Source organism: Barbus barbus, assembly GCF_936440315.1.
Source record: "Barbus barbus genome assembly, chromosome: 15".
In the NCBI taxonomy this organism is placed as follows: domain Eukaryota; kingdom Metazoa; phylum Chordata; class Actinopteri; order Cypriniformes; family Cyprinidae; genus Barbus; species Barbus barbus.
In genome coordinates this window covers 20,318,513-20,332,796 of record NC_136743.1, presented here as the reverse complement: position 1 = coordinate 20,332,796, position 14,284 = coordinate 20,318,513, and the positions used below count along the sequence as shown (strand labels likewise).

The following is a 14,284-nucleotide window of genomic DNA, read 5'->3' as shown; positions in this document are numbered from 1 at the left end:
AGAAACGGATCGCCCCTCACAGTCTGCCCTGAGGATGAACTTGCCAGATCCGCTCCAGACCCAGAGCCCAGCCCACCATCTCCCTGTAGTGCGGAGCACCAGCCCGAGCCCACTGATGACGGAGAGCCATTTCCCGCCGCGATCTGCGAGGCAGCGCTAAGCCGAGCGACTGGGCGTATGATTGCCCTGGAAGTTGAGCCCAACCCATCAGACCAGGTGCGAGAGCCGGCGACAGTGCCCATCATGAGGGAGCAAGCCATGGTCGGTGTGAGCGCGGAGTGGAGCTCCGCCCCCTGCACAGCAGTTGAGGGTGAGCTGAAGATAGATCTGGGACTGCTGGACAGAGAGGGGGTGTCCGATCCTCCAGTGCCTGCTCCTCGAAAATGCCCTCCTGTGCCCGCTCCTCGAAAATGCCCGCCCTCCCATCCTCTCCTGCCTCCTCCACCGCTGTCGTCTGGCAGCGCCCCCGCTCGCCCTCAGCTCCCTATCTGTACGGTGCGAGCCCCGTGGGTCTGCCATCCTCCAGCATCGCCGGGGCTGGAGTATCCCTCACCTCCGCCTCCAGCCTCCGAGGCCCGGACTCCGCCTCGGCCTGTAGACCCAGTGGCTCCACCTCGGCTCCTAGCTCCCTCACCTCTACCGTCACCCATCGATCCACCAGCTCCACCGGGCTCCCTCGTCCCTCCGGCTCCGCCTTGGTCGGGCATCAACCCGCCATCGCCTCAGGATTCCTCTCCTCTGGCTGCGCCTCGTCACTCCGTCCCACCGGCTCCGTTGGGCTCCTTCCTCCCTTCAGCTTCACCTGGGTCCTCAGTTGCTCCGGCTCCGCTGCGGATCTCCGGGGCTCCGCCTCGGTCGCCAGAGCCCTCGGCTCAACCCTGGCCCCCCAGATCCTCAGCATCCCCCTGGCTCGTTGGATCTCCGTCTCCGCCCCGGGCTCCTCCACCACCTGCTCCGCCGCCATTGGTCGGCCCCCTGGAGTCGGTGGCCATCCCTACTCCATGGCTCCTCCCACCGTCGGGTCCACCGTTGGCCATCTTCACGGCTGTGGCCTGGGTCCAGCTGTGTGCCTCCTGCTCCAGGTCCCTCCTGTCTCTTCCCTGGCTCCTCCCTCCTTCGTCGCCTCCTTGGTCTCTGTCTGCCGGCCCCCTCCCGGGTGTCCGTCCTCCTCCTGAGCCTCCTCCTTAGTCCCCCTTTGGATGTTACTACGATGCGAGGACGCACCTTCTGGGAGGGGGGCGATATGTCAGGATTGTGGACTGTTTCGTGGGTTTTGCTCCCCATGTGTTCCCTGTGACCCAGTTTTTTCCTCATGTTGATTGTGTTTATTTGATTCCAGGTGTGCCTCGTCGTCTTCCCCAATTATCCTGTGTTTAAAAGCCCCAGTCCTTCTGTTAGTGTTTGTCGGTCCTGAACGTCTGTTCCATGTGTTCTGTCGGTTCTGAACGTCTGTTCCATGTGTTCTGTGTCTCATGAATGTCTGGATTATTAAAGAATGTGTTTTGAAGTACTCCTCGCTCCCTCGTTCCTTGCTCCCTGGTAAAGTGTGAGAGTAAGGAGCTTTGAAACAACTGAAATAATTTGTCGAAGTGTTGTGGACATGTAATAAGGGTCAAGACCAGCCTGGAACTACTTTAGCCATGTGTTTTCCTGAAAATAATTGGTCAACCAATCAGATTAAAGCATTCTACATCCCCAAAGTATTTGTCTTTCTTTCTTTCTTAATTTATTTAGTGTGATTTTTTTTTATGAAAATTCGCTCAAGGCTACATTTTTGTCAAAAATATAGTAAAAACAATGTTATGAATTAATATTTTTAAAATGTTAAGTGCAATTTATTCCTGTAATGGCAAAGCTTCTAAAATGGCAAAAATTTCTTATTTCTCATTAATGTTAAAAACAGTTGTTCTGTTTAATATTTTTGTGGAAATGTAATATTTTTTTCAGTATTTTTTAATGAACAGAATTTATTTGAAATATAATTTTTTGTAACATTAAACATCAATTTAATATATCCTTACTATTACATTCTTTCAAAATGAATTGGATTAAAAAAAAAAAAAAAACTGCTTGGTGACCTTTTGAACTTTTTAAATGTGTGTGTATATATACAGTATAAATACACACAAACCACACACACAGTTTATATTTATATATGGGTGTATGTCAATGTTTTATAACTTACATGACCATGAAAATAACAGCCCTACACTATTCTTATTCCACCTCCATCAAACTTTACAGCTGGCAATATGCATGCGTGAAAGGTTGGGCATGTGGGTAGCCCTCTCTGTCAGATTCAGATTCTCACGTCAGTCCGAGATCCGTTTGTCAGACTGCCAGATGGTGAAGAGTGAGTGATTAATCAGAGAATGTATTTCCACCGCTCCTGAGCCCAATAGTGACGAGCTCTTCACCACTCCAGCTGATGCTTGCCATTGCTCAGTGGTGATCTTAGATTTGTATGCAGCTGCATGGCCACTGAAACCAAATTTATAAAGCCCCTGATGAACCATTCTTGTGTTTCCAGAGGCAGGTGGACTCAACAAGGAGAGTCGCAACCAAGGACAAATGATATTTACACACAATGCACCTTAACATTCAGCCCCTTTCTGCGTTTTCCACCTGTGACTTACGGAAATATTGGACAGAATTGAAGTAATTCTATTTATGAATCCTAACAATGGCGAAACGAAAACAAGAGCATCACCTGTGTGTTATAAGAAAGAACTTTCATGTACCTAATACAACAGAAAACTTCAAAGCTGATGACCTCTTATACAGAAATAGTAAAAAGTGCATCACATCAAAGCTCCCCACTTCAACAGGAAACAAAAGCCAACTGTTGCGCTCGTTGAGACGAATATAAGTACTTGCATGTATAGTAGATTTCCATTTGTAAGCCTAGATGATTTCGGTCTTCACATATGGCCCAGGCTTTGAGCTGTGACTTATCTGCAGGACTCCGAAAAATGATGTTTCTGTGTGTGTGTGAGTGAGACAGAGTGAGTGGAGAATGTCTGGATACACTCCATTAGACAGCCAGAGGCCTCAACACAAACACTGATCAGACCTGACACTAACTTTGACAAGAACTAACCACTCCAGTGTGATCAAAGCCGCACTACCCGGGCCAATCCAGCTCATAGCTACATCAAGGCACCCTTGATAGACAATTCTGTTGGGCCCTTTAACACTGTGCACTTCTTAATAAATTTCTCAGACCCTTCTCTCAGTTAAAGCAAGAATATGCCACGCCACAAAATCTGCTCTCATATCTTCTGTGTCTTTGAAAGATTCATAAAAGCAAAGCATGTTTTGAAAAGTGAGCATGACACATCAAAATTCTGATTTAATGCCTAAAAGCTTGAGTCCAGTAAAAATCAGAGTAAAATACCCCATTTACTCCTGGTATTAAGATCAGTTTCAAGTGTTTAAAAGCAGTCAGTGCTGATGGTCAAATGATTCAAAACTCAGAATAATACAATGATGTAGAAAGTGACATACATGTTTTTGCAAAAAATACTCACCAAGACTGTTTATTTGTTTTTTTGTTTTTGTTTTTTTTGTAAAAGCAGTAATATTATGAAAATTGTATTAAATCTCAAAATAACCATTTCATTCAATTTTTTAGATTTTAAATGTAACTTATTCCTATGATCATCATCCATGAGTTTTCAGCATCATTCCTCCAGTCATCAGTGTCACATGATCTTTCAGAAATCATTCAAATATCCTGATTTTCTGCTCAAAACATTTTAATCATGTTGAAAACCGTTATGCTGCTTAATATTTTTGTGGAAACATTTTTTTCAGGATTCTTTGATGAATAGAAAGTTCAAAGAAAAGCATTTATTTGAAATTGAATATTTTTTAACAGTGTAAATCTTAAAAAATACTTTTGATCAATGTAATGCATCCTTGATGAATAAAATGTTTAATTCCTTAAAAAAAAAAAAAAATATATATATATATCCGACAGACCCCAACATTTGTAATGGTAATGTATATGGTCATAAAATCAGAAATGCTACATTAATACAGAGCAGTGTTTCAGACTGATTCAAGCCATAGACTATTCATTCAAAGATCTGATTCACAGGTTTATTCATTTGTTTCACTATACTGTTTGCACTGAACAGTATGCTTTTGACTCATTAAAAATAATAATTTCATAAGAGACGTTTTTTTGGGAATCAAATTCCACTGATCGCACTGTATGCTCTTGATTTGTTAAAAAGAATCGATTCATAACAGTCTTTTATTTTATAAGTACTTTAAAAAGAAAGACATTTCGTATCATTATTTTATGGAACACTGTATTATTATTACATCATGATACATTATTCAATAGACAGCCCTTAATATCAGATGTGAACAGGGCCATAGTGTGGGTTGTTTTGTAATGTGTATTATATCACAGGCATGTTGAGGAGGAAGAAGATTGTCATAACGATTCTAGAGTAGAATAACTTGACATGATTGTACACGAAACTTCCCACTAAACTCCCTCACAAACATGTCTTCCTCATCGGTCTTGAAGCTCACTGTCACACCATCCTCCTCGCTGCACGAGCCAAATCTTCTCCTGGGTTTTCTCAATGTAAACGTACATGTGTGTGTGTTCGCTGAGCGCATTTGTGTGTGTGAGTGTGAGGGCATCGAGGAGATAAACTGGAAGGTACGAGAGTGTACGACACCTCAATTAGAGCACCAGCAACAGTAAGTGTTAGTGATGGCAGGGTCCTGTCCGCATTTACATACTGTACGTCCTGTCTAAATCAGCACTGGTTGTTTACATACAGAACAAAACAGCTCCAGTGGGAATTATAACACCTCAGAGAACACACACACACACTTACGTCGAATGCAATAACAGTCTGCAGAAACCCTCAAGTATACATTAAACAAGCAGCTCACCTGCATTTGTGAATTTTAGGAAGAAGTGCTTCAGTCTTACCTTGTTAGGACAGAATTAGTGAAATACTGATTGGGGGTTTAGAGGCATGGTTGACTCAAAAATAAAAACTGTCAATTACTCATCCTATTTGAAACCTGTATGATTTCTCTTCATCCGTCTTCATTGTTATTTAAGAAAAAAGTAGTATAAAGTATTATAAAGTATAAAGTAGTATAAAGTATAAAGTAAATGTAGTTACTAGTGGTTTTAAATTAGAGGTGCAGACTGCAGGTCTATTCAGTTAAAGGTGAAGAAAGACATACATATTACATATGCTCTATTCTGTTCTATTTTATTCTTATTCAAAAATTATATTTAATTTTTGGAAGAAATTAATCATTTTATTGAGCAAGGATGCATTAAGTTGATCAAAAATGGGCAATAAAACACAGTATGTGTATCACAGTTTCCACAAAAATAATAAGCAACTGTTTTTAACATAATGATTTCTAAAGAATTAAGTGACAATGAAGAGTACAAATTCAACATTAAAAATCGTACTGTCCCAAGACCAAACACATTAACATTGCCATGTATACTACCATAAACTGTCCAAGAGATGACATGACAGAAATTATATTATGGTCAGTTTGCACAGCCTGGATTCTCATTTACTTTCATGGTGTGAAAGAGTGGCAAGTACATTCTTCAGCATTTTTCCTTTTGTGTTCCACAGAAGCAAGAAATGCCAATATGACGTGGGTAATTGATGAACAATGTTCATATTTGGCTGAATTATCAAGCTTTTGTTTGGCCATTTGACAAGGAAAAGCACACTTAGTCTGTCAGGGTCAGTGTGGTTATGATAGAGGAAGAGAGTTTGTTCTGGCTATGGCAAACATTCATTTTATAAAGTTTTACAACTTCTCATTCACAGTTTGTGAGCACAGTTGGCTTCTGTCACCCGAAAGGCTGAAATCCAATGATACAGTATCTAATGCAAATTTAATGTAAAAGCCTCTTTCCACAGAACCAATGAGGCTTTACACTATGAATATGGATGTGACTGTGTTGAGAATGCGTGTGATAAACAAAATGCTTCTTTTTGTGATATGCCGAGGAAAAAACCCTTCACATTAACAGACTTTCAAACATGTAAATGAAATGGATATCTTGAAGAACAAGATCTTCAGAACATTAACTAATTTCACAGATTCATGTTTCATTTACTTTTCATGCTTCCAATAAGCCTGGTTAATCTCTGACGTTGGGAGATGTGTAAGGAGCAAACTTGCCAAACACAAACACACACAAGGAATGGCAGCTTACCTCAGCCATCTTTGCCAGCACAGTCCAGTCAGCTTGGTTGTACCCACACATAATACTGGAAATGATAATCTAGACAAAGAAGAAAAGAGTCTGAGGAATAGAAAAAACCTTAGGGGGAATGAAAATGACTGATGAAGTGCGATTTCACTTGATGTGCTTGCACTAAAGCCGACACTTTTTCCAACCTGCATTTATTTCATTTTTTAACAGCCCAGCTCCCAGCAAAAGCTATTACCCCGCCTTAAACTGTGCTGCTTTATAATTCAGTGCGTTTGTAGAAGCCCAGTGGCATGCACATATTATTAAAACAATAAAAACATCATGCTGACGGCATTATTCAGCTCCTCTGTGGCAAGATAGGATTTAGCTGTATTACTCTCTCTGTATGTGGAGACACTGTAATCGCACCATAAAGCGGAGAGATGTACGCCACGTGTCTCCTCCTCTCTGGGTGCTTTTAAGGGAAACAAATCGGCACGGAGGGTGCTTGGTGAAATGCTTGGCGGCCAAAGCATGTGTTGAAGTTTATGAGTCCATCCATCCTGGATCTCGCCGGGACCGGGGGACCTGTAGCGCCTCTAACCCCACCTCCTCTCATCCGCTCACCCCTGGGAGCTCCACTCAACCACACATACTGAAAGCAGCGTCAATGTTTTATTGGTGTCTGGAGAATAACTGATATCTCTGTATATACTTGTATATCTGTAATATACTGTAAGAGCAAGTCAACTCTTTTTGCTGATAAAACGTGAAGCATGAATGGATTTTTCCTTTGAAACCTTTACAAAGACATTATCATAACGTCAGATTCCACAAATGCATGGCTAGAAAAGCATTGATGTTATATTGGTGTCAGGACGACAACTGAGGGCCGGATTTCGGTCTATACATGTCTATCTGTTATATACTGTCACAAAAAGTCCGTTCTTTTTGCTATCCAGCATTTAGAAACTCGAGTTTGAAATTAAATAAGTCTGTGAATGTGCATGCATGGCATTGCTCTACCCTTTTTTAACCAGACAGAAAAAAGGGAGTGAGAGAGACAGGCTGTGTCTCTAAGAAGCAAGAATCACCCTGTTATCGCTTTAATAACGCTGTGCTGAGGTAACTGAGCCCGTCCGCCAACACTAGCAACACTGGCCCTCTAGGGACCTCCATTGCTGTGGAAACTGTCAATCATGTGGTGATATGAGGAAATTAAAAAAAGAAAAGGGGGCGGGGTCGCAGCTCGCAGCTTCGCAGACAGTGTGTTTGTGGGACTGAAATGTATGAGCCGGTACAATTTGACATTATTGCAGTGGTTTTGTTATTCATTATGCTTCTCTGAGTATTCATTTCATCCAGCGGCGTGCGCCCATCACCCCTGACCACAAACCAGTCACACACTGTGATGAGCTCCGACGAACACACACTTCAACGCTCCCTAGAGTGTGGCCCGCGCAGGTCACGACATGCTGACGAAGAGCATTGGGGGGAAATGGAAATTGTAGATAGTAAATGGAGATAATGGGCGTGTTGAATAGCTGAAACCTGCGCAAAATCGATGAGCATTATCAATGAGAGTCTAACTGAACTATTCGGTGTGTAGATTATGTTTATCTCGCTGGATACGTGACAGATGTTCTATTACAAAACTGAGTGTGCTGTCTACAGAGGAAAGATTTTAAGGGAGCATAGCTAAATGTTGGCATTTTAATTATGAATCCTCCTGCGATGCCTTGAAGGGGGGGGGGGGGGGGGGGGGGGGTGGCAGACAGGGGCCACTTGTGCTTTTTGGGGGCACAATTTAAAAATTCATCTTAACCTATTTTAATATTATTCATTCAGTCATTTTTCACCATGCCATGTATCACTGCAATCTATAGAAGTAATCTATAACAATCTAAACTAAAATGAATGTTTCATCATGTTTCATATATTTGACAAATAATTTTATATTGTAGTGTCAGGGGCATAATTTTTGAGGGGACACAAGTGAGGGGATAACACAATAACACTGTATAACTGATATAGGCTTATGTCCCTACTGAAAAAACAAACAAACAATAAAACCATCACAGAAAATTTGTATGTTTTCCACTACAAATACCATTACAAACATTACAAACCATCAACTTTTAAGCTACTACACTGCTCTCTATAAAGGGTCAGAAATCTCTCAGAATTCATCAAAAATATCTTAATTTGTGTTTCAAAGATGAATGAAGGTCTTATGGGTTCGGGACGACATGAGGGTGAGTAATTAATGACAGAATTCTCATTTTTGGGTGAACTATCCCTTTAAGGAGTTAATTCTACTTCATCTAACCCTAAACATTTTTGTTGGTGTAAGCCAGTGAATTTGATTCAGTCATATTAAATCTGTGTGGCTTTTGTCAAACCAGTTCATTTAGAAATAGCCGCATGAAGCATTCTTGATTCCAAATTTAGGGGGGCCAAAGGGAATCACCCTAAATTTGGAATCATATCACAGCAAACAATTTGAAGTGTTGCTGTGAATGCTTCAAAATGAAGCATTCCATAAAAAAAATGGTTTTCTATAGTGTGTTTTGGGACATATTCCATTAGGATATATTGGTTTTAACAAGCCACCAATAAAAGGCAACCGATTACCAGTAGAGACCCACAGGGTGAATTACAGTTACCATTAAAATCAATACAAGTCCCATTATAACCAGTAAAACCATTACTAATTTTGTAATGGTGTCTATTGTTTTTTTCAGCAGGGGTTTTATTAAATAGTTTTAATTTATTATTCGATATATCCCCAAAATATATCATGAAATATCTCAATTCTCAAATATGTGTAAGTAAATTAAATTTGCACCTTTATAGATTATGTTAGTTGATCTATAATGGGTGATGGGCAAAGTAGCCTAATACTGTAATCTATTAACTATGCATAAAAGCCCGTCTTTTTAATTAAGTACATATGGGTGTCATATTTAATATGAATTTAATAAAAACATTGTAAGTTACTAATTAGCCAACACTTTCATTGAACAAAAAGAGAGCAAAGAATGTTTACATTATCAAAGAACATTTTCACTTCAGTACAGCGAGTTCAAGAACTCTCAAAAACATAATAATCTCTAAAGACGTTTACACTGTGAAATTAATATCTTACTTACATTCGTACATCTTCACTTTGTTGTTTCTGATGAGAGAATCAACGTTAGTCAGAGAAATCAATCAGCCAGCGCGCGTGGTGACGAAACAGCGTGTTTTAGCGATGACTCATTGCATTCATAAGCTCAACAGAATCGTATGTGATTGGTTATAATGCACAGTGCTTTAAAAACGTGTGTGTCTCTGGCTCTGTGCCAGCCAGATGTTTTTCTTTGTTATATATATGCTATATTGTTTACAGGACAAACTGCGCATTTCACCCAAAATTGTTTGCTGTGATATGATTCCAAATTTAGGGTGATTCCCTTTGGAGAAGGCAATTCTGGGATGCACTGCAGAGAGAAGGGAAAAACACAAATCCAAGATGCTGGACGAGGTGAAGTGAGAGAAGTGTTGACCATAAATAAACTTATTTAATTCACGAAGTAGTTCAGTGTAAATAAAAACTGATTAATTTACTCACACCGTAAAAAGAATGATTCATGCGGCTATTTCTAAATTAACTGGTTTGACAAAAGTCACACAGATTTAATATGACTGAATCAAATTCACTGGCTTACACCAACAAAAATGTTGAGGGTTAGATGAAGTAGTTTTTACCTTAAAGGGATAGTTGACCCAAAAATTAGAATTCTGTCATTAATTACTCACCCTCATGTCATCCCAAACCCATAAGACCTTCATTCATCTTTGAAACACAAATTAAGATATTTTTGATGAAATCTGAGAGCTTTCTGACCCTTTATAGAGAGCAGTGTAGTAGCTTCATAACATTATGGTTGAACCATTTGTGACACATGGACTATTTTAACAATGTCCTTATGACCTTTCTGGTCCTTGAACATGTCAGTTGCATTGTTGTCTATGCAAGGTCAGAAATGTCTTGGATTTCATAAAAAATATCTTAATTTGTGTTACAAAGATGAACAAAGGTCTTACAGGTTTGGAGCGACATTAGGGTGAGTAATTAATGACAGAAATTTCATTTTTGGGTGAACTATCCCTTTAAGGTAAAAACTATGCTGTGCAATATTTGTGAGTGCTATGTATTGTAATGTTTACTAGAGTAAACATGTTGTTAGCTTAGCAACATGCTAATGTCAAAGAGTGCGTTCATGCCTTGTCATAATTACAGATGACAACCTGGGCTGTTTGTGTCTTTTGGACTTAGAATTACACGTTATGCAAATGCCTTATTTATAAACATTTAAAGCTATTTAATGGGACATGTTAGTTATACAACTAGTGCTAGTGACATAAACTGTATTGTATGAGGTTCATCTATTTTCAGATTAATCTTGCATTAACATTACCAAAAGTCAAAAGTCATTACCAAAAGTCATTATTAAACAGAAAAATTTTACTGCTGAAGCTGCCAACATTTTGTTTGTTACTGCATGATTGTAACGTTATTCTACTGAAATAAATCAGTCACATAGGTTACTTCAGATATTTCATTCAGTACTGAAAAGCATGTAATTAATTAATTATTTTGCTAAAAATATTTGTGATATGTATTGTTTTTGTTTTTTTACTTTATTCCACTGTAATATTAAAAAACGAACCAGGTTACGTATGTAACCCAGGTTCCCTGAAGGGAACGAGAGCTGCGTCGGAGACGCTATGGGAACGCTCTCAGCGTCATTCCGCTCTGAACATCCTATGTCATCAGTCCAATAGAAGGGCGACGCGTCACGGGCGGGGTGACGTCACGACCAGGAAGTATATAAGCACGTGCGGCGGCGCCCGCGTTAGCTTCATGTCATGAAGCAAGCGCTGGCAGGGATGCCGGAAGTATGGCTTCGAGACGCAGCTCTCGTTCCCTTCAGGGAACCTGGGTTACATACGTAACCTGGTTCGTTCCCTTCCAGGAACGTCGAGCTGCGTCGGAGACGCTATGGGAACGCTATGCCCACGCCGCCAGACTGACAAGTCCCTGCCTGATGTCAGGACGAGAGAACAGAGGAGCCTGGAGTGGCTCGAATGTCGAGGTCATAGAACCTGGCGAATGTCAGGGGCGTGGACCAACCAGCAGCGTCGCAGATGTCTTGGACAGAGACGCCTGCCCAAAGGGCCTTGGAGGCCGCCATACCTCTAGTTGAGTGCGCTCTGACTCCCAACGGATGGGCAAGCCCAGAGGCCTCGTAAGCAGTATTGACAGCATCCACAATCCACCTGCTAAGAGTGGGCTTCGTAGCAGGAAGACCCCTCTTAGGCGGACCAAAGCAAACCAGCAGCTGGTCCGACTTCCTCCACAGGGCAGCTCTGTGGATGTATGCACCCAGTGCTCGCACTGGGCACACACAGTGGTGCTTTTCCTGGTCGGGCTCCCTGAAGGGAGGAGGACAGAAGGCCTGAAGCACGACCGGCTGTGGTATGACCGTCGGAACCTTAGGTACATACCCCGCACGGGGATAGAGGAACACTTTGGCCAAACCGGGCGCAAAGTCAATATGAGAAGGGGCCGAAGATAGGGCCTGAAGGTCACCCACCCTCCTCAGAGAGGTGATGGCCAACAGGAAGACGGTCTTGATCGTGAGGAGTCTGTCTGTTATCTCCTCTATAGGCTCAAAAGGCACCCTACTCAGAGCCTGTAATACCACAGCTAGGTCCCACGTGGGGACCCGTGATCGTACCGGAGGCCTCAGCCTCAGCGCACCGCGGAGGAAACGTGTAACTAGGGGGTGTCTGCCCACTGAGTGGCCACCGATAAGGGCGTGGTACGAAGAGATAGCTGCCACGTAGACCTTAACAGTGGAGTGGGTTAACCCTGCGGAGAAACGGGCCTGCAGGAACTCCAGAACTGTACCAACCGGGCAGTTGACTGGGTCAAGCTGGCGATCTCCGCACCAAGAAGTGAAAAGCTTCCACTTCAAGGCGTACAGTTTCCTCGTGGAGGGAGCTCTGGATTGAAGGAGGGTCTCGACAACCTCGGTTGATAGACCGGAAGCTATGAGTTGCGCCCCCTCAGAGGCCATACCCACAGCTTCCATAGCTCCGGCCGGGGGTGCACGATGGCGCCCCCGGCTTGTGAGAGGAGATCTCTCCTGATCGGCACCGGCCACGGGGTGCCGTCGAGGAGAGAAATCAGGTCCGAGAACCATACTCGGCCCGGCCAGAACGGTGCTACTAACAGTAGGCTGACCGCGTCCCGGCGCACTCTCGCCAGAACTCCCGGGAGCAGAGCGATCGGGGGGAAGGCGTACAGACGCAGCCTCGGCCACGTCTGTACCATAGCGTCCAGACCCAGCGGAGCTGGCGGAGCTAGAGAGAACCAGAGGGGACATTGCGCTGACTCTCGAGTGGCGAAGAGGTCCACCTGTGCCTGGCCAAAAACCTTCCAGATCTGCTTCACCACCTCTGGGTGAAGCATCCATTCCCCGGGCCTCAGCCCCTGTCTCGACAGAACGTCTGCTCCCACATTGAGATGCCCAGGAATGTGCACAGCTCTCAGTGATTTGAGCTTGCCCTGGGACCACACAAGGATCTGGCGTGCCAGCTTGTACAAGGGGCGCGAACACAGACCTCCTTGGTGGTTGATGTAATAGACCACCGTCGTGCTGTCGGTGCGCACCAGCACGTGTTGATCTATTAGGTCCGGGAGGAAGTGCCTGAGCGCACGGAACACAGCTAGGATCTCTAGCTTGTTGATATGCCACGTTAGATGGCAACCACTCCACAGACCGCGGGCAGGGTGGCCACTCATGACCGCACCCCAGCCGGTGAGGGATGCGTCCGTCGCTAGCGAGACGCGGCGACACGGAGCTCCCAGCACCGGGCCCTGAACCAAGAACTGAGGATCTCTCCACATGTCTAAGGCACGGACACCACGGCGTGACACTTTGACAGCGCGGAGCGAGTCTCCCCTCAAGGAGACCCCCCTGTTCTTGAGCCACCACTGTAGGGGCCTCATGTACAGCAGGCCAGAAGGAATCACGCTGGACGCTGCTGCCATAAGCCCTAGCAGCCTCTGAAACTGCTTGACAGTGAATGGCTGGCCTTCTCGCACTCTCTTGACTGCCGTGCGGATCGACTCGATCCGAGCAGGGGTCAAACGAGCCTGCATCGTGGTCGAATCCCACACTACGCCTAGATAAGTGGTTCTCTGAACTGGAGAAAGCACACTCTTCTTGGCGTTTAGTCTTAACCCCAACTCTTTCATGTGGGCGAGAACGACATCTCGATGCCGAACCGCCAACTGCTCTGATTGAGCGAGAATCAACCAATCGTCGATATAATTGAGTATGCGGATGCCCTGCAGTCGCAACGGGACCAGTGCCGCATCCACACACTTGGTGAAGGTGCGGGGTGAGAGTGCTAGGCCGAAAGGAAGAACCCGATACTGATACGCTTTGCCCCCGAAAGCGAACCTCAGGAACTTCCTGTGAAGGGGAAGGATGGATATATGGAAGTAGGCATCTTTGAGATCTATCGTGACAAACCAGTCCTCGGACCTGATTTGAGACACAATCTGCCTGATAGTGAGCATCTTGAACTTCAGCTTTCTGACTGAGCGGTTCAGGACGCGCAAATCCAATATGGGCCTCAGCCCCCCATCCTTCTTTGGAACAATGAAGTACCGGCTGTAGAAGCCGGCGTGGACTTCGTGAGGCGGAACCAACTCGATGGCTTCCTTCCTCAGCAAAGTGCCGACCTCTTGTTCCATGACCAGAGCCTGCTCGGGGCGGACCGTGGTCACGCAAACCCCGTTGAACGGCGGAGGTGGCCCATCGAACTGGATGGCGTAACCACTCTCTACCGTCCGCAGGACCCAAAGAGATACGTGTGGCAGGCGCTGCCAGGCTGCAGAACGATCTACTAAGGGAATCAGTCTCTCGAGACTGACCTCTGGTGTCAGAGAAGCGGCCAGACCGCTGTCTCGATGCGGCGTACCGGGACAAGACGCGTAATCTGGCGGCTGGGGCG

General features: G+C 44.1%; 1 protein-coding gene across 1 annotated transcript in view; it reads right to left on the bottom strand.

The window, feature by feature from the left end:
- LOC306881360 (dihydropyrimidine dehydrogenase [NADP(+)]) overlaps positions 1-14,284 on the bottom strand; it is a 170,053-nt gene that overhangs the window by 69,286 nt on the left and 86,483 nt on the right. Inside the window, exon 15 of the mRNA XM_079435424.1 lies at positions 6,230-6,298. Within this exon, the coding sequence (XP_079291550.1) occupies positions 6,230-6,298 (69 nt within the window). The remainder of the gene's footprint in view (positions 1-6,229; positions 6,299-14,284) is intronic.